The following is a 24549-nucleotide window of genomic DNA, read 5'->3' on the forward strand; positions in this document are numbered from 1 at the left end:
GAGAGAGAGGGTGAAAGATTTTAGACAAGTAGAAAAGTATCTACTTCAGCTGCCAGAAGAAGTCCACACTGGGCATAAAGGATAGTGGATCAGACCCTCTTCTGTTTAAGTATTCAGGAGCTACACCCACTCAGATGAGTTGCCAGGATGTGAAAACTCAGGCCTGGCTTGAGTTCTGGTAAATGTTCTCCCCTTTTGCTTAGAAACTCTCTTCACCCCTCTAAATCTAGCCCCAAATTACACATCATTCCTAGACTCAAGCTTAGGTGAGAGCAGTGAAATTGAACAGATTTTAACAAGTCAAAGGCATATTACAGGTACATCCTTTGCAAGAGCTGCTCTTAGACTTTCCTGGACTCCTGTCATTTTGGCTGAGTCGGTAGCACTTGAGCTGGCGCCTGAGTAATACAGCTGGCTGGAGCAGCTCTGAGAATTAAAGCCCACTTAATACAAGAAGCTCCCGTCTGGTTGATTTCTGCATCAGCCAGGCAGCATTAACTAGGAGATCCTCTTTCCCACACTTCTCTCTCTCCACAGCAGGGCCTTTTCTGGGCCTTGCTTTCTTTGAAGGGGGATGGTGGGAGAAGAGCCAGCTCAAGCCAGGAAAACCAGATGCAGCAGACAACCCATGGGTGCAGGTTCTAAACACTGAGGGTTGTGTGCATGCACAGATATAATACACTGCATATGCGTGTGTGTCAAGGCAGAGCCTGGGCTCTAATTCAGCAGATCTGGGCTTGAATCTCTGCTCTAGCATTCCCAGCTCTGTGACCTTGGAAAAGCTGCTTAATCTTTCTGAACTTCAGGTTCTACAGTTGTAAATGGGTAATAGTGCCACCTACCATACTGCCACGAGGACTTAACGAGATCATGCATGTAGAGCATGTATTTTAGTGCATACCGATTAAACATTACCTAGCATTTGAGTCATTATCTAATTTGCCCTTACCATGGCAAAGCATAGCACATACTGCCACTGGTGAAACAGCAGCTTTGATGTGTTCCCAGACACTGAGGCTGTCTTGGGGAGAAGTTCTCCCTAACTATTTCACTGTCCAGTTTAGTCGTCAGTTAACATACTCTGGAGAAAAGAAGGGGCCAGAGCAAGCCCAGAATATCAGGACATTTAAAAGTGGGTGCAATCTTCTACCTGATCACCCTCTCTTTAAATACAAATGACTGAAAAACATCTCTGAAAATACAAGGTAGGATTTCAAGCTATAGAAGTGAAATCTGTATTACTATTCATTAGCAAAGCAGATGACTCATGTTTAAGTGAGTATTTGTTCTTCTTTACCAACCTTTTTTCTTAAGGCTTCTTGAGTTTCTAACTTTCAAGAAAATTTAGTCTGTTAATCAAATCAAGGATTGGTTTTTCTCCTCCACTTGACTGTAGATGAATACTTGCCTACTGAATCTTTGCTAGAAATTATGTATTTGATCTTTTACATGCCTAACGTGCAGTATTTAAATTTCTTTAGGCAAAGATACTCATAACTAATTTGTCACTTATTCAGGTTAAGTATATCCTATAGTGTCTAGCTTGCCAAGTCATTATCTACAGACTAACACACATTTTCATTTCAGCTGGCACTGAAGCAAGGCCAAGTGATGCTAAAATGAATTTTTAAAAGGGTATGTGAAAATATGTTATTGTGAAAATTTAAATGTAGTTCGAGGTTAATAAATAAAGTTTTGCTTATTATTATAAAGGCTGTAACCAGTATCATACACAGTTATGCCAAAATTGGAGTTCCCATGGGGAAAAGAAACTTGGGGGTTTTCTCTTGCCTTGAAATGCTAGGGGCTATATGAGGTCTCTTTACAGCCATATTTATCTGAAAGTACAGCTCTGTTGGGGGCCAAGTCAAGGAATATGAGAGTGTGTCTCCAGGGCAAAGCAGGGCTGTCAGTTCCAGCAGAAGAGTTTTAACGTCACTATAGCCATGCTAGATATAGCATCACATTCAATCCTGTACTCAGAGTCGGGGGACAAATCCACCAGCAAGCCAAGTATAATTTCATTCTATAACCTAAGGCTTTTCTTCAATACAAAGAGCACAGGGCCACTCCCCAAATCAATCAGAGCCCTAATGCTGAACAGTGAAAGTGGGTGGAGGAGACTCCTAATCACACAGATAGACGTCAAAAGAAGCTGTGACTGATTCAACTGAGAAAGAATGGTAATGTCAACCTGGCCTGGCCTCAAAATTTAAGGGACTTTAAAGAGGTAAAATTGAAGAGAGAGGAAGAAATTGAAGTTTTTACTGAGAGGAAGTTCTTATAATCAAGATGCCGTTTCTGATTTTTCTGAGCAACAGCATGCCCAGAGCCAAGTCTCACAGGGCCTTGGAAATGTAGGAAACAGCCCTGTCAGCTATGTCAGGGGTGCAGCCCCTCTACTTCCCACCACCTGTGCTCCCCGTCTTTTCACCCCCTTGTTCTGACATCTACTCACTCACCTCACCCCACTCTGCTCTCAGTTAGCACTGACCACCTGAGTGGTCAGCCAGCTGCTGCCACATACATTTATCTCCTACCTCTACCCAACAGATGTGTGAGGTGGGTACTGATGGGGCACTCAGGATCAGAGATGTCCTATGACTAACCTGGAGCCACACAGCTGGGAAGTAGCAGAGCCTGAAACTCAAACCTTAGAATCTTCTGCTTTCAAATCCAATTCTTGGGTAGTGATTGTTTCATGGTATTGGCCTTGGCCCCACTTTTCCGGGGATATTCCCATCTCTAGTAAGCATTAATTATGTTTAAAATTAATTTGTGGATGAGCATCTGGTTGCTAGGTTCTCAATTGTGAGACAGAGTTTTTCAAATGTTACTTCTTTTCCCCTCCAGAGATGGCAAGAAATTGTTTCCATTTATAGAGAGAAGAGGTCCTGGCACCTTCTTTGTAGGTCAAACCACAGGAGGGAATTAGGCAAGGTGATGCAGCTGATCGAGCAAGACTGACTTGTGTGTTCATATGGCAAGAAGCCACCAAAGGGGGGCAAACTGCCTCTGGGGGATGAGTCTAGGCAGATATGGTAGACACTTGAGGCGCCACCCTTCTCACCTCTTTTGCTCCTGGCTATGTCATTCAATAGTCAGCATGGGCTCACAGAGCCCTTCTCAATACAGTGTAAGATTCTATGAACAGCTGTTTGGTTTTGGATGTGAAAACCTATTTGCCATCCCTGATGCTGCTATCTGCAAGGGGCTGTGAAGCCTTTCTCCTTTCCCAGGGACCACCTCTGAGGCCTTTTTCACCTGTTCTGTTGGGTTGTCTTTTGATAGTCCTTACTTGACAATTCTTTAGGAGCCTCGGGAATCTTAATCAATGGGCCCCAGGGGGATTAAACGTCCCCAGCCTTCTGCCATAAACTATTTTCAGGCAAGAGGTGATTATCCTGAGGAACACAAGATCCCATAGAGCCTGCCTTGAGGATTTCTTTTGGGAGATGAGGTAAGCAGAAGAGTACGTAAGTCTATCTGCCCGTTTTTCCTTCCATCCTTGGCACTGCTCGTTAGCTTCCCCTCACTCCTCAATGCTGAGGTAATTGCAGCCTCCTAAGGCCAACTTATCAAAGAGATCACCTGACTGTTGCTCTCAGCAGTGGTGGCAGCCTCCACAGGGCATGAGGTGAGCATGTAGGTGACTCCCCTCGACCTGGGTTGGAATGGAATTCCAGGCACCTACCAAGTGAGGCAGCCAAGCACCCCCAGCTCCTACCCTGCTATGGCTAACCTCTCTTAGGAGTCTTTAGCAGGGATTCGTGTGTCTTGAAGATTACCTCCTATGAGAAAGACATCTGGAAAAGCAGTGTTGATAAGAAGGCACTGCCTTTCAGCTGGTGGACCTAATACTTCCCTGAGTTATCACTTAGTGCACAGATACCTGGTTCCTTAGCAACTCTGACTTTCACAGTTATGAATTCATTGATACTGCAGAGTTTTAGGCTTTTTGACACAAAGTCTTGTACAAAGAGTAGGCTAGGGAGATGGCCCACTGAAGGCTAGGTTTTCAAAGCATTGGCAGTGCCATGGGCTCTGATTAAGCTGGTTGGCAGGCAGCCCTCATCCTGTGCCTGCTCACAAGACTTCTTCAAGTCTTTGTTATCAAGGCAGATACCTAGAGTTTTCTGTGACCATAAAGAAAGGTGATTAGCAGAAAAGTTCAAAACTGGCCTCTGCAGATTTAAAGATATGGCACATTCAAACACTTTAGAGAGAGGAAAACAAAGGGGAGAAGAGGAATTTATGACAAGGGTGAATACTATGTATGGGTCACTTCTTCTATACACAAGAACATTTACTGCAGAAGAAGGTCATCATGTGTGTATGCAGACAGGTCCATGTCAGTAGGAATGCTGATGAACTATGGTTTAATTTGGCAGTATCAACAACTGTGGAAAAGACAGGGATTTGAGTACCCTTAAGGAAGAATTAAGACTTCGCTGACATTTCAGTTAGTGCCCTGATACTGGAAACCTAATCTGTGAAAATCTGTACCAGCAACCACTGGAATTCCTAATCCCTTTAAAAACAGGCTTCTGTTCCCACCTCGCCCAGTACCACCAGCACCTTCCCGGTTACCTCCCAACACTGTGATGGTGGAGTACAGTTTCTAGAGTCAATCCATCCTGGGTTTGACCTGGCTCAGCCTCTGATGAGCTATTACCAGGCAAATTACTTAGTTCTGAGGAGGTTGACTTTTATCCGTGAAAGTGGATACACCACCACTCTCATTCTAGAATTTAAGTCACCCGCCCACACCCCATGTGTTAATTTTTTCCCTTTCCCTCTGCTAATCTATGACCCTTGTTACTTTATCCTTTTTTCTCTTTCAAAACCCTATTTAAGGGTGCACAGGTGGTTCAGTAGTAGAATGCTTACCTTTCATGTGGGAGACCCAGCTTTGATTCTGGGACCATGCACCCCCCCCCCCCCCCCAAAAAAAAACCAAACCATTTGGAGGTCATATCTGCTACATCCATTTACCCTCACTCCCAAAGTTCTCTCAGTGGTCCCCCACTTAGGGTAATTTTAATGATCATATCCAATAACAGATATGAAAGAGCTTTAAAAAACATAGTGGGCTAAATATATAAGAGTATTGAGTATTTCTCCTCAGTATACCCAGTCTGTATGACAGTGCCATAAATCAGGTTCTGTCATCTCCTCAATTAGACTCCTGCTACTCCAAGTGTGATTTATGGCCAGCAGCACTGACTTCCCCTGGAAGTTTATTGCATCTGCAGAATCTCAAGTCCTGTCTGACTGCCGAATCAGAATCTGCATTTTAACAAGATCTCCAGATGATTTAAATGACCACTAAATTTGAGAAGGATGGAATTAGACTTAAAGATCTCAATGGTACAGAGAGGGCACAGGCTTTCCCAAAAGCCCTCTAGAACCTAGCAGAGGCCTCTAAGCTATATAAGAAGTGTGTCTACAAACTATTACCTCGTGACCACTGGCCTGACAGCAATAGAACTGGAAGCCTGTCTGCATCTAGGCACTGGCTTTATATAAGCAGACCTGACTTGGAGTTTCTCTACATAAAAAGCTTTAAAATCACATCTACATGAAAAAACACAGAAGGGCTTGCATAGGGTAATTCATGATTGGACAGAATGTACAAATCCTCGGGAATGAAAAGGGTAACCAGGGAGTTGTATAGTTCTCAATAGCTAAGGGCTTCCCTCTCCTCAGAGTAAACTAGTTGAATCACAAAGACTTTAGATTTCACAGTTCATGCCTCCGCATTTACCATACGCCCCCTAAAACCACAGGCGCAAAAGACCAGCTGGCTCTGGGGCTCCACAGCACATGTTTGGAGCTCCAAACAGTCCCTCCTGAGAAGACCTTTCTAAAAACCTGCATCAGCTTTCCCTCTTCCTGTCACATGGCAGGCCATGCTTCCCATCAGCAAGAAGATGAATGTGGTTCTCAGATTCCACCTTTATATGATCCCTTCCTGATGGTTAGCAAAGTGTCTTCCAGAAAGGCTAGGCTAAAGCCAAATAAACACAAACAAATCATGGTAAACTACACTGAGCGTTTTTTTTTTTTTTAAGTTGGTTCTTAGAGACCAGGTCTTATTTAAGGGAGGAAAAAAAAATCCACCTTCAAGAAGAGGGGCAGATTGTCAGAGAGATGGAAGTCAGGCTGAGGAGTTAGATCTAAGGTAAAACCCTTGTCCCATTTAGATAACCAATGTTGTGCTTATCTCTCCAAGCCTCCGTTTTCCAACCTTCAAATGGGGATGATGTCACTCTGAGTATAGGGTCTAGTCTATGATAAGGGCTCAGTAAACACCAGAGGTTATTTTTCTGCTATGTAACTTCCCCACTGACATACTCTGAGTGGAGAATTCAGGCCAAGCAGGGCCCAAAGCTGGTTTTTCTCCAGGAGACCTTCTCACTCACCTTGATCATTTCTGCCACATAACTCTCGGGTCCTGTATATTCTGTGGAGTCCTTCACTTTCACCAGGACAATGAAGCACAGATAGTGCCACATATTGTGTTCTTCTTTGATGTGCTCTTCAAAGGTGACAGTCTTGTTGTCAAACTTGTCTCTTTCTAAGCCTAAAAAGAGAGGAAGCCCCAGTTCCAACCAAGTAGACTTGGTGAAGAAAATCCATGACAAAATTGTGGACACAGAGGTGGGTGCCATTTCAGTCCTGTCTGAAGAGTTAGATTCTCTTGGCCTTATAATTCATTCACTTTCTCTATTTTTTTTTTTTTTTTTTTTGGCATGGGCAGTCTCCAGAAAAGTAACCTGGGTCTCTGGCATGTCTGGCGAGAATTCTGCCACTGAGTCACCACTGCACTGCCCAATTCATTTACTTTTATATTCTACTAGGAACACACAGGCTGGGAGTCAGGCCAATTTGGGGTTTAAATCCTATCTTTGCCACTTATCAGTTGCAATTTAATCTCCATGTGCTTCAGTGGCCTTGTCAGTGTGCTCAACAGAAAGTGACCATCTACCTTAGGGAGTGTTTAGGGGTTACACGGGATGTGTGTGAAGTGCTCATATAGCAGGCATCCAGGCAAGGTGAGGTCCCTTCTCCCAGATCAATGCCAAGATGCAGACATGTTAAAAGGTTTTGAGGAGACAGAATAAGGACAAAAAGAACTTTAGACAAATAGTGAAATCTAACTGTTAGGTTTATATTTTGCAGAGGTCTGGGTGAACAATTCTGGAACTAATTTCTCGTATTCTAACAAAAAATAAATAGGAGCTGCATTTCTGACTGTCAAAGAAGGGAGTTCCAAATATGGAAAGGGAGAAAAGTAGAATAAATCCCTGTGGTGCTGAATTGGAATTAGGGACATCAGTATGAACTCATCTTATTTTTTTTCCCCACATATATAAAAAGAGACAGATCTAGAGATATGCATACACATATTTATCTCATAGAGCTGTGACCTAATAAGCCCTGGGAGTGGTGGCACACCAACAGGAATGAATGAGCATACCAGCTATATTGCAGATATATAAGAGAATATTCTTGCTTTTAGGAAATAAACACTGAAATATTTAGGGGCAATGAGGCATCATGAGGAATGAATGAGCACACCTAGACCCAAATGTTGGCTTCTAAATACAATTCTCCACTGACAAGAACCAGGACTCTTTGGAGAAATGGCTGATTCCAGGGTTGGGGCAGGGAAGGTACAAAATGAGTCCGGAACATCTTATTGTGCCAAAAAAGTTAAATAAACACATAAAAAATGATGGGGACATGACAAAAGAACACAGAGCTGGCTTGAGGGGACTCTCATTGGCCAAACCTGGGGCAATTTGAGCATCAAAATAAATAATCATTTTAAAAGATTAAATGGGCGGACCACAGTGGCTCAGTGGCAGACTTCTTGCCTGCCATGCTGGAGACCTGGGTTCGTATCCCGGTGCCTGCTCATGCAAAAAAAAAGATTATAACACAATTGAGTAAAATTAAATCTTTAAGTCCACATTGTTATAAATAAGTACATGCAAACATAAACACATACATGGGGAGAAGAAATAGTTCTTTTTTATAGTAGAAAACCAATTAAATTAGAAAGAATAATGAAATAAAAAAATCATCATTTGGCAACTAATATAACAGATTCAGGCAAGAATTATCAATGGCTGCTAAAACTACTGGGTGAAGGTTTAATTGGAGTAATAATAGGATATTTACATAGTCTCAAGTTATCACCCCATTAGATGTTTATCAATTGCAAAGAGAAAAAGAGTAACTTTACAATGGAGAAACCTGGCAATTGCCACCTAATCAAGCGATCTAAGTAAATATCACCTGTAATCAGCTGAATTGGAATATATGCCCTCTGATAGGATCCATTGAAGAGAACACAATTCATTTATATTCCTATAGGAAATGAATAACCTCAACCTCACCATGAAGAAACATCAGACAAACCCAAGTCATGGGACACTGAACTGACCTATAATCTTCCAAAAACGTCAATGCAGGCTAAAGGGTGAAATCTGAGTAAGATCAATATGTTGGATAATATATCACCATTGTCTTCTTGATTTTGTTAGCTCTATGAGATAAATATGTGTATGCATATCTCTAGATCTGTCTCTTTTTATATATGTGGGAAAAAAAATAAGATGAGTTCATACTGATGTCCCTAATTCCAATTCAGCACCACAGGGATTTATTCTACTTTTCTCCCTTTCCATATTTGGAACTCCCTTCTTTGACAGTCAGAAATGCAGCTCCTATTTATTTTTTGTTAGAATACGAGAAATTAGTTCCAGAATTGTTCACCCAGACCTCTGCAAAATATAAACCTAACAGTTAGATTTCACTATTTGTCTAAAGTTCTTTTTGTCCTTATTCTGTCTCCTCAAAACCTTTTAACATGTCTACATCTTGGCATTGATCTGGGAGAAGGGACCTCACCTTGCCTGGATGCCTGCTATATGAGCACTTCACACACATCCCGTGTAACCCCTAAACACTCCCTAAGGTAGATGGTCACTTTCTGTTGAGCACACTGACAAGGCCACTGAAGCACATGGAGATTAAATTGCAACTGATAAGTGGCAAAGATAGGATTTAAACCCCAAATTGGCCTGACTCCCAGCCTGTGTGTTCCTAGTAGAATATAAAAGGATATATAGGAGAATATTCTTGCTTTTAGGAAATAAATACTGAAATATTTAGGGGCAATGAGGCATCATGTTGTCTACTTAAACTGTACAGAGAAATTGCATGAATGGACGTGTGAGTGAATATATATGTATATAAATATGTACATGTAAATAATAGGGTAAAGCAAATGTAGTAAATAAAGTATTACCATTTGGGAAATCTGGTTGAAGGGTATACAGAAATTCTTTGTACATTTTTTTTTTACAACTTTTGGAACTCTGAAATTATATGACAAAAGTAAAAAAAAAAATTTTATGGGGCAAAAAGCAAAGAATTTAAGTTATTAAATAAAAAATGCTCATTTTTAGAGTGTACATATATATATATATATATATATACACACATATACACTTGTAGGAAATTTATATGTTTAGGAACTATATTATGAATAATCCTGAAATGATTACTTAGTTCTCAGATTCCTACATGATTAATTTATACGTATATTTTCCAGTAATTTCCTACACTGAAAATGGTTGCTTTAGTAACCCATGTACATCTTATATGTAGCAGTCTGCTATATATCATTGAGTACCTACAATGTCTAGGCTAAGATTGTTACCTAAACTATCTTTAATCCCCACAATAACCCAGAGAATTGCATCTTCTTATACCCACTTGACAGATAAGGAAGAAGTTTCAGAGACGTGAGCAAACCAAGGTTACAAGGCTATTAAGTGGCAGAAGCTTAATCAGAATCCAGGTCTAATGCCCAAGCCCAACTCAGAACTCTTTTGCCAGAGACTCAGAGGAACATTTTTCACTTAGAGTGAAAAATCTTACTATCTAAAGTGAAGACATCCACAGGCTGGAGCTGAATGGAAGCTCTCCATCCTAAATTCCATAGAATGGGACCAAAGGAAGATCAGGCAGCTCAACAACAAAAACCCTGAAATACATTCATTTAAAATAATGTGAAATCATATTTCTGTCCCCTACTACCCCCAAAAAAGACCTTCATTCCTTAAGACAAACCGGCAACTTCAGTACAGAATCCATCAGCACTCCAAATACTCCCAGTATAATAAAGGCAAACAAGAGACTTACTCAATACCAAGGACAGAGATGCTCAAGAATGCAGCCAGGGACCCAGGCACATGCCCCATCAGGTCACTCCGTCCACCTCTCCAGCCCCATGTTTGTCCTCTGCTAGGACGGTTGGGCCCTAGCTTTCTTGCTAAAGCCGGGCAGCAACAACTCACCACAGATAAAGCAGGTAGTCTTTAAGATCTCTTCCTTCTTCTGTTTTTCACTCCTCAGGTCTGCAAAGGTGTCAATGATGACCCCAAAAATCAAATTAAGGACGATAATGATGACCATGAAGAAGAACAAGAGGTCATAGATCACTCTAGCAGCAAAGAGGGGTTCCTGAAAAAGAGAGATGCTGTGATCATCTCCAGGTCATCTTGCTACCCTTTGGTCTGCAGAGCTCGCTGGTGTACTCAAGTTAGACATCACAATACTTGAGTCACACTCAGATCTGCCAGCAGTCATCAGCCTACTTCTGCCAAGGTTAAATTGGGTGCAAAACTTAAAAATCCACAAGAGCTTCTCTTTTTAAACCTTTAAATTGTGATTTCTCTAAGAGTTGAATGACACCTGCAAAAAGGTAGCTTCCTGGGAGCTAAGATGTTTTGGAAAAGTATTGGGGTTGGCCAGATCTAACACCAGAGGAAACAACCATTGAACTCTATGGAATAGAAAAGTAGAGTCTGCCCTTCTGCACACAGTTGATTGCATTGCACAGCCAGAACATGATAAATAGGGACGAAAGACGCCTGAGACTTCCAAGTTTGGCACATCTACTCATTACTACTCCCCGTGCTTCCTTTGCTTCTTTGGTTTACACTTAATCCTGCTGCTTTGCGCTCTCACCCACCCCCTCTGCTCTTCCTTCCCCTCAGGATTACTTTACCTCTTTGGAAGGCTTCCTGAGCACATCCCCGACTCCGCCCCCACTTCTCAGCCCGTGACTCAGTACAGTGACAATGCACATCAGCAGAGTCTCACATGTGTGCTCTTTATCTTGTTCCAGTTCTTCTGCAGGGACCAGCTCTGTTAACACAGCAAGTAACAACGCATTTAAAATGTGAGGGAAAATAGGTGCCATGATGTTGATACGTTTTCTGAATGCCTTCTCACTGGCTGGGAGAAGAAAATGAAGGAATCGAGGGTCAGTTGTTTTGGGGGGCAATTCTGTTTTCATTGCAAATCCCTGCTAACTTCTCAAGCCATGTCAGTGTTGCCCTGCCTTCTATTAACTCTCAATTATTCCCTATTCTTTTCAGATTTTACACTCTGGTCCCAGCTCTGAATAGTCATTTGACTTTAGAAGTGTTGTCTAGCCACTCTGAATTGCAGGCATCTGATCTTTCTGTTGAGGGTAAGGCCACCAGACCCAGGTTCCTTACTTACGTTATGAGAGTTAAACCCAGCGATGTTTTACAAGAGGGACTCTGGAGGCTCTATATTCTTTTTGGCTTAATGGATGGAAAAATCATGCGTTGCTGCCAACCTTTTTCCTTTCTCCAGTTGCAGAGAACATGGTCTTCCTAAAACATGGGTCTCATCTTGTTACTTCCCTTTCAACAATTCCCAATTGCCCTTTGGATGAAGTTTAACCTCCTTAGCCTGACATACTGGAACCTTCATAATCTAGCCCTTTGTTTACCTCTCTGGCTTCCTGTCTTGCTAGGTTTTCTCCCCATACTCAAGATCTCCAGCACAAGTGAATTATTTGTGTTTTCCCTCACATACAACATCTTACCTCCAAGACTTCAGACATGCTATTCCGTCGACCTGGAATACCCACCTCTCCCTCCTTTTCCTGAGATCCATCTATTTTACTTTATATCACACTGCCTTGGTAAGCCTTATCCAATAATAGGCTGGGTGTCTATTTGCTGTATTCTATCCTTATTCTCAGCATTTACTGTATTCTCAGTTAATCACCTGTTTACCTGCCTACTTTCTCCATTACAGTTTTGTAGCTTAGCGTATAACACTGCCCAGGAAATAGTGGGCACTCAGTAAATACTGGTTGAATCAATCAAGCAGATAATCTCTTCCCATGTAGTCTTGATTTCCCTACATGTTCCACTTCTCTCCCAGCCTGTCCTCTTTGCCACAGGCCTTACTTCTGAGCAGTGAATTCGCTTTAATCTGCTTCCAACATCATCTGCATCATCTAAGCATCGGAGGAGTTTGATGGCTACAAGTTCGTACCTTCTCTGCGTGCAGGAGAGGAACAGTTCTCCCCACTCTCCACCCTACACACATCGGAGTAGAGGAACTCACTTGCCAAACTCTCACCAGCTTCTGTGTAGAGAAGGAAAATTTATGATGAAAAAGCTGGCAGCATATAGTTAAAATGTTTGAAATCACCAATTCACGGCTGATGAAACAATTCTGTACATAAATAACACCCTACAATTCTGTGCATAAATTCAAAGCAGAGATGTGATTTACACTTTCATTTGGTGATCTGGGTGGGAAAAAAGCCCAAAACGTCCATTTCTGTAGGCTTACTAGACATATCGCACTTAAATAGCACCTCTCCAACTTTAAAGACAAACAACTGAAACTGCTAAACACTCACTACTGAATATATAGATACCTGTAGGATTTATACCAAGTTTGCATGAGAATCCTCAGTCAGTGTTAAAACTCCAAGGTTCAAACTGGTTTAGTTCAGAACTCTGAGATGGTTGGCAATAAATGCCATTTGTGTCAACCTGGAGGCTGGAAATACATGCCAAGAATGCAGTACCGGGAGTAAGAAAACAGATGCTGCCTGGCTCAGTCAGTCACAACAACTACAGTTTGTGCCTTGGTCTGGGGGTGCCTGGCTACCTGATGAAAAACCAGTAATATTTCACTGAAGTAATATCAAATATTCGAATTGAGAGAAAAGAACACTGGGGTATATCACTCTAGTATAGTATGTGACCATTTTTGTCATTCTCAAAATTAGAAATCCCTTCTGTTCTTGCTGTATATGAAACTAATACAAGCTCAGTGTAAAAACTGCACACAGAAATAAAATGCCCCAGGGACAGCCACTGCTAGCAGTTTGAGGGTATATTCGTCCATATTTTAAAAGACATATAAGAACTTAAAACTTAAAAATGTATACACATGATTCTACTGTACTTATTCTTCCACAGTTTCCCACTATATATATTGTGGATATTTTTCCATGAAGGTTGATAAAGATATCACATATCTTCAGAGTACTCCTTCCTTTGGGTGTACCATAATCTGATGAAATAATCCCTGACTGCTAGACATTTAGATTGCTTCTGATTTCACACTGCAGTGAATATTCTTCCATATACATCTTTTTTTACATGCATGGTCACCAGGTTTTCCTCCTAAGGATAAATTCCTAGAAATAAATTTACTAAGTAAAAGAGGGTGCATATTCCTAAAGTGTTTAATATATATCTAGAGAGAGAATCAAATTATTTGTGAAAAAGTTGTGTAAAAAATGACTTTAGCCAATAAATTAAATGTAAGATCTGAATACTCAACCATAGCAGTTGATATACCACATCACCTTTTGAAAATGAAGCCCTGAATTCAAACTTCTTTCTCTGGGTGTTAGAGAAATACAACAGGGAGATTCCACCATTGCTGAGGTCATTATTTTGATTATTTGAAAAAAAAGGAAAATTTTTTTGACATTATGTAAGATCAAAGGATCCCCAAACCTACCTGGGACAGCTGTTTCATTGGGTAACCTATCTACTTCCAAGATAAAATCATCCTTGAAGAAAAGATAGCCCACTATTGAGAACAGGTAAACGAGGATCAAAGCCAGAACTGCTGTCAAGATGATGGACCGTCCATTGCGGGTGACGCTTTTAATGACATTGAGCAAGGTCTCTTCTCTGTACACTAAATCAAAAAGCTTTAAAAATGAACAAAAAAGAAGATAGGACAATTTTAAAAGGCCTTTATGTTAAGTTTACATCAATATCACATAATGAAAACTTGAGTTACAGAGCATTCACCCTTTAGCACACAAGCATTAGTATACTGTTATTTTAACTATTAAGATTTTGCCTGTCTTTGTCCGTTTTGCCTCTGTGAAAACAGAGATGGGAAAAATAACATAGAAGGGGAAGACAGGAAACTATGGCAACCACAAGTAACTGCAGAGCTATTCAGACGTCCCGGAAAGGCAGAACTATAAGGGTTGCTCCAGTAAGTTTCAGAGAATAAGGGAGAGGAAAGTGATGAAGGTCCTGGCATATATTCATTTAGGAAGTGTTTACTGATTTTTGTTTTTAACTTTTTTTATTAATTAAAAAAATTTAAACAAAATATTAAGATATCATTCCATTCTACATATACAATCAGTAATTCTTAATATCATCACATAGTTGCATATTCATCATTTCTTAGAACAACTGCTTCGCTTTAGAAAAAGAGATAAAAGACAACAGAAAAAGAAATAAAACGATAACAGAGAAAAAAAAGATTATACCTACCATACCCCTTACCCCTCGCTTTCATTTACCACTAGCATTTCAAACTAAATTTATTTTAACATTTGTTCCCCCTAGTATTTATTTTTATTCCACATGTTCTACTCTTCTGTTGATATAGTAGCTAAAAGGAGCATCAGACACAAGGTTTTCACATTCACAGAGTCTCATTGTGAAAGCTATATCATTGTTCAATCATCATCAAGAAACATGGCTACTGGAACACAGCTCTACATTTTCAGGCACTTCCCTCCAGCCTCTCCGCTACATCTTGAACAACAAGGTGATATCTACTTAATGCATAAGAATAACCTCCAGGATAACCTCTCGACTCTGTTTGGAATCTCTCAGCCATTGACACCTAGTCTCATTTCACTCTTCCCCCTTTGGTTGAGAAGGTTCTCTCAGTCTCTTGATGTTACTTCTCAGCTCATTCTAGGGTTTTTCTCAGTCCCTTGATGCTGAGTCTCAGCTCATTCCAGGATCTCTGTCCCACGTTGCCAGGAAGGTCCACATCCCTGGGAGTCATGTCCCACACAGAGAGGGGGAGGGTGGTGAGACTGCTCGTCATGTTGGCTGGAGAGAGAGGCCACATCTGAGCAACAAAAGAGGCTCTCTTGGGGGTGACTCTTAGGCCTAAATTTTAAGTAGGCTTGACCTATCCTTTGTGGGGTTAAGGTTCATATGAACAAATCCCAAGACTGGGGGCTCAGCCTATAGCTTTGGTTGTCCACAGTGCTTGTGAGAATATCAAGAATTCAACTTGGGGAAGTTGAATTTCTCCCCACTCTCACCATTCCCCAAAAGGGGCTTGCAAATACTTTTCCAGTCACTGATCAAATCACTCTGGGATGCATCAGGGCATCACTCTGGACAAACCAACAAAATCTCATGTGCTACCTGAGATTCCAAGTACTTATGACATTCAATCAAACTATCTACATGAGTTATATTAGGAAATGCTCTAGTCAAAATATAAATTTTGTAACAAACATTTTTTGCTTTAGTCTCACACATAAGGTGACATTTTAAAGTATCAATTATCATCTATTTTCAACACCCTGCAATAATGACATTCCTTTGTTCTTCCTCATGCCAAAACATTTTTAAAATTTGTACATTGTACATTTCACTATTATTATACACTCTAGGCATTTCTAGATTATACCATCTCAATCTTTACCATCTATCTTTCTTTCTGATTTCATTTATGTCCCCAGCCCTCCTCCCTCTATCATTCTAAAATGTAATCTGTAATTTTAAGTCTTTCATAAGAGTTGGGAAATTTTCAGTGATAATTTCCTCCATTAGTTTTTCTCCTCCTTTTCCCTTCTTTTCTCCTTCTGGGACACCTACAACACGTATATTCGTGCACTTCATATTGTCTTTCAATTCCCTGAGTGCCTGCTCATATTTTTCCATTTTTTTTCCTATACATTCTGTTTCTTGTCAGATTTCAGAGGTTCCGTCCTCCAGTTTTGAAATCCTATGTTCTGTCTCTTGAAATCTACCATTGTAGGTTTCCATTGTTTTTTTCATCTCTTCTACTGTGTCTTTCATTCCCATACGTTCTGTGATTTGTTTTTTCAGACTTTCAGTTTCTTCTTTTTGTTCTTTCCTTGCCTTCTTTATATCCTCCCTCAATTCATTGATTTGGTTTTTGATGAGGTGTTCCATGTCTGTTCATACATTCTGAATTAATTGTTTCAGCTCCTGTATGTCATTTGAATTGTTGGTTTGTTCCTTTGACTGGGCCATATCTTCAATTTTCCTAGTGTGATTTGTTATTTTTTTGCTGGCGTCTAGGCATTTAATTACCTTAATTAGTTTATTCTGGAGAGTGCTTTCACTTCTTTTATCTAGGGTTTTCTTGCTGGATGAATTTGTTGTCTGTCTGTTTTTTGACATTCCGTTCAGCTTTATCTGGACCTTTAGCTTAAGTTTTGTTTAACAGAGGAGAATTTTTCAGTTCTTGTTTTCTTGTTTCTTGCGCTGTTTGTGTGGTGCCTTCCCCCCTCCCCCCCACACACACACTTAGGAGGGTCTACTTAGATATTATAGACCCCAGCCAGATTTTCCCAGACCAAACTGGCCTCCTATCAGGAGAAAAGAGTCACCTGTGTCGGTTTTCCCTGAGGGTGAGACCCAGCAGGTTGAAGTCTCTGGACTCTGTTTTTCTTATCCTGCTCTGTGTGTGGCGCTTGTCTGACTGCAGGTCCCACCAGCATAAGATGATGCGGTACCTTTAACTTTGGCAGACTCTCCCTGCTGGGGGTATGGTGGAGACAGAGGAGAGGTTGTAGGCTGGTTTTAATGGCTTCAAATTACCAAGCCCTGGTGTCTGAATTCCTTGATGGAGGGATTCCACCTGAGTTGGGCTTCACCCCTCCCCTGGGGAAGGCACAGGCTCCAGACAAGCCCCCAAAAGAGCTCACTTCTGCCTATGCCTGGGGCAGTTGCAGCCTGAAAAGTCCTGCCACTGTATCCAGAGGCAGTCAAGCCTTTGTAGATACACAGCCACAAAAACCTCTGTTTCCTTCTTTTTTTTCCCCCCCTTTTTCTGTCAGTCCTGCCCCCTTGGCACTGGGGCAAAAATGAGCAACCTCCGCTTTGACCAGGTTCACCTAAGCTGGGGACCTATTTTTAGTAGTCAGAATTGTTAATTAGTTCCACAATTGGCGTTTGATTATGCCCAGTCCCTGCTGCTGGTAAAGTCCTTTCCTTTCCCCTCTGGGAAGCGGCCTGTGGGGGAGGAGTGCTGGCTGCCACAGCTTTGGGAACTCACGGTTCGGGGGTGGTGCTCGCAGCCGGTCCAGCTGGTCCACACTGGGGTACGCTATGTGTCTGGTCACTGCCGTGGCCCCAGGAGCTGTTCTGTACTGTTTCTGGTTATTTAGTAGTTGTTCTGGAGGACGAACTAAAACGCGCACGTTGTTAAGCCACCATCTTGACCCAGAAGTTGTGTTTACTGATTTTATATTAAGGATCAGGCACTCTGGACACAGCAATGTACAAGGCTCTCATCTGTGTCCTCCTGAAGCTTAGAGTCTAGTGGGGAAGGCAGATGTACAAGAAGCCATGGCAAGGAGCAAGGACTCTGGAGTTAGGTCCAGGTTCAAATCTTGGCTCAACTACTTACTGCAGCTACAATCTTGGGATACAGATTGTTTCCCATTCCTCCGAGGCTCAGTTTCCTCATTTGCATATTGGAGGATATAGAGTTATAAAGAATAAAGAGACAAGGTATACATACTATTTAGCACCTAGTCATACTTACGTGCTGAGTAGGTACACAAAAAATGATAATTATCATTAATTTCCAGAAGAGACTGGGCCCGGGGGACATAAGAGGCAGGGATGTTGGTGGTGGTAACACACTACTCATATTATCCTCCCTAGTGGAAAGAAAGACCCCTGCAGTTCCTAACTTGTCCACATTTAGGCTTGCTCTCTGCTAAGGGAGAGCTCTTTGCCAGAAGTTGCCTTCACAAGAAATGCAAGATCTCTACAGGTGAATATAGGTATATGGGGACTGATGGCTAGTTTTCAAAATACTTCAATCTCAGATATCTGGCTGGCGGAGTGATGGGAGGAGAGTTCATTGGTCTAAGTCTTGGAGGCTATTCGTAAATTTGGCCCCTGTGCTGACTTCTAATCCTCCATGGCTTTGTGGTATTACTGTGCATGGTGAAGTGAGTTGGGGAGCATGAGACTGAACTGTGACTTAGTAAATTTGTTGCAAGATGTTGATCAACTCATGAAACCTCTCTGGACTTCAATTTCCTCATCTGTAAAATAATAATCAGTCCACACTGAATTTGCTGATTTCTGAGTCCCTTCCAATTTAGAATTCTACATTTTATGTTCAAGTTCATTTTCTGGTCAATTAGCTTTTCTGCCTCCATAACACTGATCTATGCCCTGATACTAGCTCTGTGAAGGGTACTAGGTAAAGTAGGATTCTTAAAAAGAAGCAAGGAATAAGAATTTAGTTCATGTAAGAGTACAATAGGCTAAGTGTTCCCGTTAAGAGTGGCTAAATATTTTTTAACACCAATATACAGTGGCGAATAAGAGCAATTTCAGACAACAAACACATGGCATTTGTTTTCTGGGGTTAAGACCTTTAGTGATTACATGACCCCCCCCCACCACCACATCATTGACATGACAAGTAATTTTCCTTTTCACTCATCTATGTTTCCTGATTTTAAAACAATAAACATATATTACTTAGAAAATTACACAGGTTCAATGGAGAAAAGTTGCAGAACACAGAAAAACACACACGCACACACATACACAAACAAAAATCACAAATAATCCCATCTATAGGCACTGCCTCAATAGGTCCTATTTCCTTCTAAACTTTTAAAGACTGTAAAATACTTTTACAAAAATATTGTTCTATCATACCGGCATATAGCCAGCCTCTTTTATCCAGGAGGCACGAACACTCCCGAGTCAAAAAGGATCACTAATAGTTCCTTGTATGAAAGGAACACAATCTACTTACCCAATTTCTCTTTATTCAAACTTTTAAATTGTTTTCAATTGTATGTCATATAAATAATGCTGTGATGAATACCTCTGTATATACCTCTCTAAATACTCATCTAGTTATTTTCTTTTGGTGAATTCCCAAAAAACAGAACTCCTGAGTCAAATGTTATCATAGAAATATTTTGCCCAACTGCCTTCCAGAAAGGTTGTACTAATTTACACACGCCACTAATAGAGAATGATACCCTTTTGACCTCAGTATAACGAGTAATGGGTATGATCATGATTTTTAAAAATTCGTTTTTATTTTTCAATTAAATTGTCCTTATTATAGGAAATTTGGAAACTACAGAAAATGACACAGAAGAAAAGTAAAACTACTTATGCTCTTACCACCCAAAGGTAACCACTATTCATACCAGATGGTACATATACTTCAATCTTCCCTTTTCTATGCATACGTGTTTTTTCAAAGATTGTTTTATAGAAATTTTAGGTTTACAGGAAAATCATGCCCAAAATACAGCTCTGATACCATCACATTAGTGTGGTACTTTTGTTACATTGATACAAAAATATTAAAACTGTACTACTAACTATTGTCCATAGTTTACATTCAGTGTATTTTTCCCATTTCCCATTCCTAGTATAAACTCCCGGCACCAGTGTGGTACATTTGGCATGATCATGATTTGTATCCTTTCCTAATGTCATATGTAGAACACAGTATCATGTTATCGTTTTAATTAGCGTGACCTTGGTTTGGCAGTAAAGACGAACATTTTTTTCATGTATTTATAGACCCTCTAGGTTTCTACTTTTGTTAATTGTTGCTTATTAGTATTAATATTTTCCTATAGACACATTTTGGTGTAGGTTTGAGACTAGACTCAGTAAATCTTCAACTGCACCAGCACTTTTATTAGGCCACCAAATTACCGGCCTTCCCTTCCTGACCTAGAGCTTTGATCACCCAGTGAACCTAAGTTTTTCCTGCTGGAGGTCTCTCACCTTTCCCAGCCAGCCCAATTCCTTTCAGGTCCTAGGATATCCTTTTCTTGGGAATCATTTGAATAGTGTTAAGTACTTTGTCTGCGATTCTCAACAGACACCTTAAATACTGCTTTCTACACCAAAAAGAACACATCACTTGAGGTCATAGATGATTTGAAAAACTCCAGAGACATATATGAGAGGTGTCTGGTCATAGTCTAGTTGGAGGCTTTTAAGTGTTTCTAAGAGTGAACTGAGCTCAGGTAAGAATATCAGAAGCTCTGAGCTACCCTAATCTTTCTGCAATTGATTAGATTTGAAAACATGAATGCAAACTGCAATGTGAAATTCCAATTTCGTGGAAGCCGGGATTTTTTTCCCCCACATGCTGAAATGAAAGGTGGTGGAGTGCCATACTTAGGAGTCAACAGAGTTGCGTTGCTGTCCTGTTTCTGCTACTCATTCACCCTGTAACCTTGGGCAGGTTACCTGACTTTACTAAGCCTCAGTCTCATCATCTATAAACTGGAGATACCATGTATCTCACAGGTAGTTGTGAGCAAGTGTACAGAAAGAACTCATGGTGAATGCCCAATAAAAGGTAGGAACTATTATTTTCCAGACTGTGAGGGTAGGGACCATGTCTGTTTTGTTTCCCCATCATATCTACTGCATCCAGAGGATATTGCAAATGACAAAAAGGAGAGGACTTGAAAATAAAGTAAACTGGAGGTAGACTGTAGGAAAATCCAGACTCTCTACAAGGGTGAGGTGGCACTGTCCAGAGGGGAATCTCCTGCCTCCCTGGAGAGACCCCTCAGGAGGGACAAAGAGAGAAGACCAACTGAACTCTCCTTCCTTGCCAAGGGAGGACCGAATTTGTGGGATTGTCAGACTTTCCCCTTCGCCTCCCCATGTCCCCAACTCATAAACTGGAACCCCATCCCATCTTAAATGAGACGGAAAAAACAAAAAAGAAGCTCAGAAATATAACACAGGGCTCTAAAGGTCAAGATACAGAGTGACCAAAATAGGCTACATAATAACAGTCATAACTATATCCTGAGACCTCTTTGCCTGAAACCTCAATGTATAGCCAGACCTATTTTTAAATGAGGGAGAATAATCTATTCCCCTTAGCTGGCCAATGTCCACCACTAACGGAATGAGCTAAAACTAATGATCAGAATGGTGCATTCTTCATGATATTTTGGGTGGGAGAAGGAATATGGGAGGACAAAGACAATAATAATAGCAATCACTAAACACTTTACTGTGTGGCAGAGCTACTTTAACCCTTTACATGCACAATCGCATTTAATCCCTATGATAGTCCTTAGAGGGAAATATATTGTGTTCTTATTTTTGTAGTTGAGGAATCTGAGGCACAGAAGCACTTAAGTTGCCAGTCCAGAGATCCGATGCATCTTCTAGAAGAACCTCTTAGAAGAAATTTCCTTGCTCCGCACCTTTTGCAAGTAAGTTCCTCCTTTTAAGACATCACTTAGGAATGGATCATTTTTTATCCTCACAAACATTCAAAAATTTCTAGTTTCTTTATGGATGGCTTTGTCTGAAGACTGGTCAACTTTATGCTTCCTATCATTTTACGCAGGTGCAAGGGAATGGTTTCTTATCTATACCTCTAGAGATCTAGATTCTCTCTATCAACAGCAGAGTAAGCAGGCATTTGATTTCTAATTAAAAAATCAGCTTATGATGTTTCTTTTAGTCTCCAGTACCTTAGAGCAGCTAGAAGTAAAAACCTAAAATTGTGGAATTATAACCCATACCAAACTCTGAAATCTGTTCTACAACTAATTGTCGCAATGTACTTTGAAATTTATTGCTTTTTTCTATATATGTTATTTTTTACAAAAATAAAGAGAAGGAGGAGTATAATAGAGAAGATAGGATTTAACAAATGAGTATGACTGCTGAATCACTATACTGATATTTCGTTTGGTCTCCAGTATCTTGGAGCAGCTAGAAAAAAAATGAAAAATAGTCGAGCTGGTACCCATACCAAACTTTAAAATGTGTTCTATAACTACTTGTTGAAATGTACTTGGGAATTTACTGCTTTTTTTGTATATATGTCATAGTTCACAGTATTAAAAAAAAAAACAGCTCAGTAGTTCTCGTTTTATAGACCATCAAGACTTAACCCCATGACTCTGATTTGAACAGATAGATTAGCTTCCACTGAAAAGATCCCATGGTACAAAAAAATCAGTGGAGCTAATTATCACAGATAATTAGGAGTACCTCCTACTCTTATGGTCACTATGTATTTTTGCTGAAGAACTAATTCCATAAGGACTGACTGATAGAAATCTCAGAAACATTCTCCTTGGTAAGTGTTGGCTAGCCCAAGAAATAAATAGAAACAAAAGTGCAGGTGGAGGAAGCATCTCCAGAACCAGCTTGCAGACATCTTCTATTACTGAGAGGCACAAGTGTGCAGTGGGCTCTTCTTAGGCTCCCAGTAGCTGACTTGTTCCCCATGTAGTCTTCCTCCTCAGACCCCCCAAACACAGTGTACAGTAGGGCTAGGACCCTATCAGATGAGGTTAACTGATAAAAAAGGAGGATCTTTTATGAGAGAGAGAACATGGGACACTTTTCTTGTATTCATCAGGTGAAACATTTTGAATCAGGTACTCACCAGCAGACTGTAGAAGAATTCATGGACAAAGAGCCCCATGGCGCAGATCAGCAGGTAGAGCAAATGATAAAGGAACTCAACATCAAGTACCATGGCTCGGTAGCCTCTGGTGAATGTTCCACAGTTGCCCACAAAGCTCATCAGAAAGATGATTTTATTGCAGACCTGCAACAGGAAAAATCAGATAGCAAGGATGATGCCAAAATTCAGACTCTTCGTAGGAGCTAATGGCGATTCTCACACAAACATATTCTAGTAACCATGACAGTGACTTAACAAGGCATCATAAATTTGGGATACAAACAAAAGTTGGGATATGGAACAGTTACTTTTTGTATCACGTACCCAACGAACCCTCCAAGCACTGTTTTGCTGATATAAGTCATTTCATTACTTTGCTTTTCAGGCATATGACAGATTACATGGTAGTCAAATAGCTTCATGCTCAATAGTAATCAAATAGCATTTGTATATAACAAAAACAAAATTAACACATACTGAGATTATAATTTTCAAAATGAGATATGAATCATTTCCTTCATGCTTATATGAATTAGTCAAATGCAGAATTCACCTTAATCCATGTACCCTATGATCAGCATAATTAAAAGATTTTCTGAATTTTTGTTACATTTCAGGCATTATAGGGTTGCAATTCAATGAGAAACAGTCCATTCTTGTCTTCAATTGCTCTTAATTTTACAAAGAAAATGGGATTTTTCTTGGAAAAATAAAAAAGCAACTTCAGGATGAGTTCCGTTCCCATTCCCTACTTCTGGGAATAACTTGTAATTTTCCTTTGGGGATTCAGCCCTGTATGAGTTTCAGTCCTTAAGGTCTGAGTGGGGCTCCATTCTGGCCAGAGTAATGTGGTTCCCTAGCCATAATGACTATTTCAATGATTGGCAAATGGCCAAATGGAACCACTGATAGCCACTGAGATCTTTCCAAGGATTTCAGCAAGAGACAATTTTGCTCATTCCCACTGACCTTGAACCCAAGAGGATATAAGCTCTGGAGCTGCTGTCATCCAATTTGGCATGCCACTCTGAGGGCACCCCCACACAGAGGATAAGAGTCAAAAGATGGCTAAGAGGAACTGGGTCCTAATGCTCCTGTCTGGGCCCTAGCAATCAGCTCTGCCTGAAGCTAGGATCATGATTTCTCAGTCACATGAACCAATACATTTACTCCTTTGCTTAAACTACTGCAGGTTAGGTTTTCTGATCCCTGCAACTGAAGGAGTTCTAACTGGTCTGCTAGGTGATGTGGTCCTACCGTTGACAGAAATCCTTTGACTAAAAGTCCAAATACAACAGTAGGTTGATAGAAAAACTTGAATCCGAAGAAGGCTGAAGAGAAAGATTTTCCAAAACACTTGGTAAAATCATTTTCTGCTACCCTAGCTATCTTGGCTACAGTAGCTGGGGAAATTCTGCCAGTTAATCTGGTAGGTAAGTGTAATTGAGCTTCTCGGCAATCAGATAAGTCAGGAAGCCAACACATATAGAGAACATTTGATACCCTTAGACAGGCTAAACACTCAATATACCAGTTTTTTCAATATTCTAACCTTTGCCAGTGTAGGATCTTTCTCAGGGCAGGAAAGGATTATTAACTGGGATTTTCATTTAAAAAAAAAAAAAAAGACAATATTCTGGTTGACATTTCAGGACTGTAAATATGTCCAGGCTCTGCTGTCATCACAAGAGAGAAAAC

At 40.6% G+C, this 24549-nt stretch overlaps 1 protein-coding gene and 1 long non-coding RNA gene across 10 annotated transcripts in view; one reads left to right on the forward strand and one right to left on the reverse strand.

Annotated features, from left to right (window-relative positions):
• The window catches only part of LOC143647061 (uncharacterized), an 89882-nt gene that overhangs the window by 36440 nt on the left and 28893 nt on the right, over nt 1–24549 (forward strand). For 2 of the 3 annotated variants that reach the window (XR_013157811.1, XR_013157812.1), the window contains exons 3-4: nt 10435–10686; nt 21534–21640. This is a non-coding gene — a long non-coding RNA (uncharacterized LOC143647061). Of the gene's footprint in view, nt 1–6585; nt 6664–10434; nt 10687–21533; nt 21641–24549 lie in introns of all 3 variants that reach the window. The other variant, XR_013157813.1, reaches the window with a different exon arrangement.
• Nucleotides 1–24549, reverse strand: part of ITPR1 (inositol 1,4,5-trisphosphate receptor type 1) — a 355613-nt gene that overhangs the window by 20714 nt on the left and 310350 nt on the right. For all 7 annotated transcript variants that reach the window (XM_077116692.1, XM_077116687.1, XM_077116688.1 and 4 more), the window contains 6 exons: nt 22831–22995; nt 13891–14086; nt 12400–12492; nt 11090–11229; nt 10377–10542; nt 6426–6586 (listed from right to left, as the gene is read on the reverse strand). In XM_077116692.1, coding sequence (XP_076972807.1) covers nt 6426–6586; nt 10377–10542; nt 11090–11229; nt 12400–12492; nt 13891–14086; nt 22831–22995 — 921 coding nt within the window. The remainder of the gene's footprint in view (nt 1–6425; nt 6587–10376; nt 10543–11089; nt 11230–12399; nt 12493–13890; nt 14087–22830; nt 22996–24549) is intronic.

Source organism: Tamandua tetradactyla, chromosome 9, assembly GCF_023851605.1.
Source record: "Tamandua tetradactyla isolate mTamTet1 chromosome 9, mTamTet1.pri, whole genome shotgun sequence".
Lineage (NCBI taxonomy): Eukaryota > Metazoa > Chordata > Mammalia > Pilosa > Myrmecophagidae > Tamandua > Tamandua tetradactyla.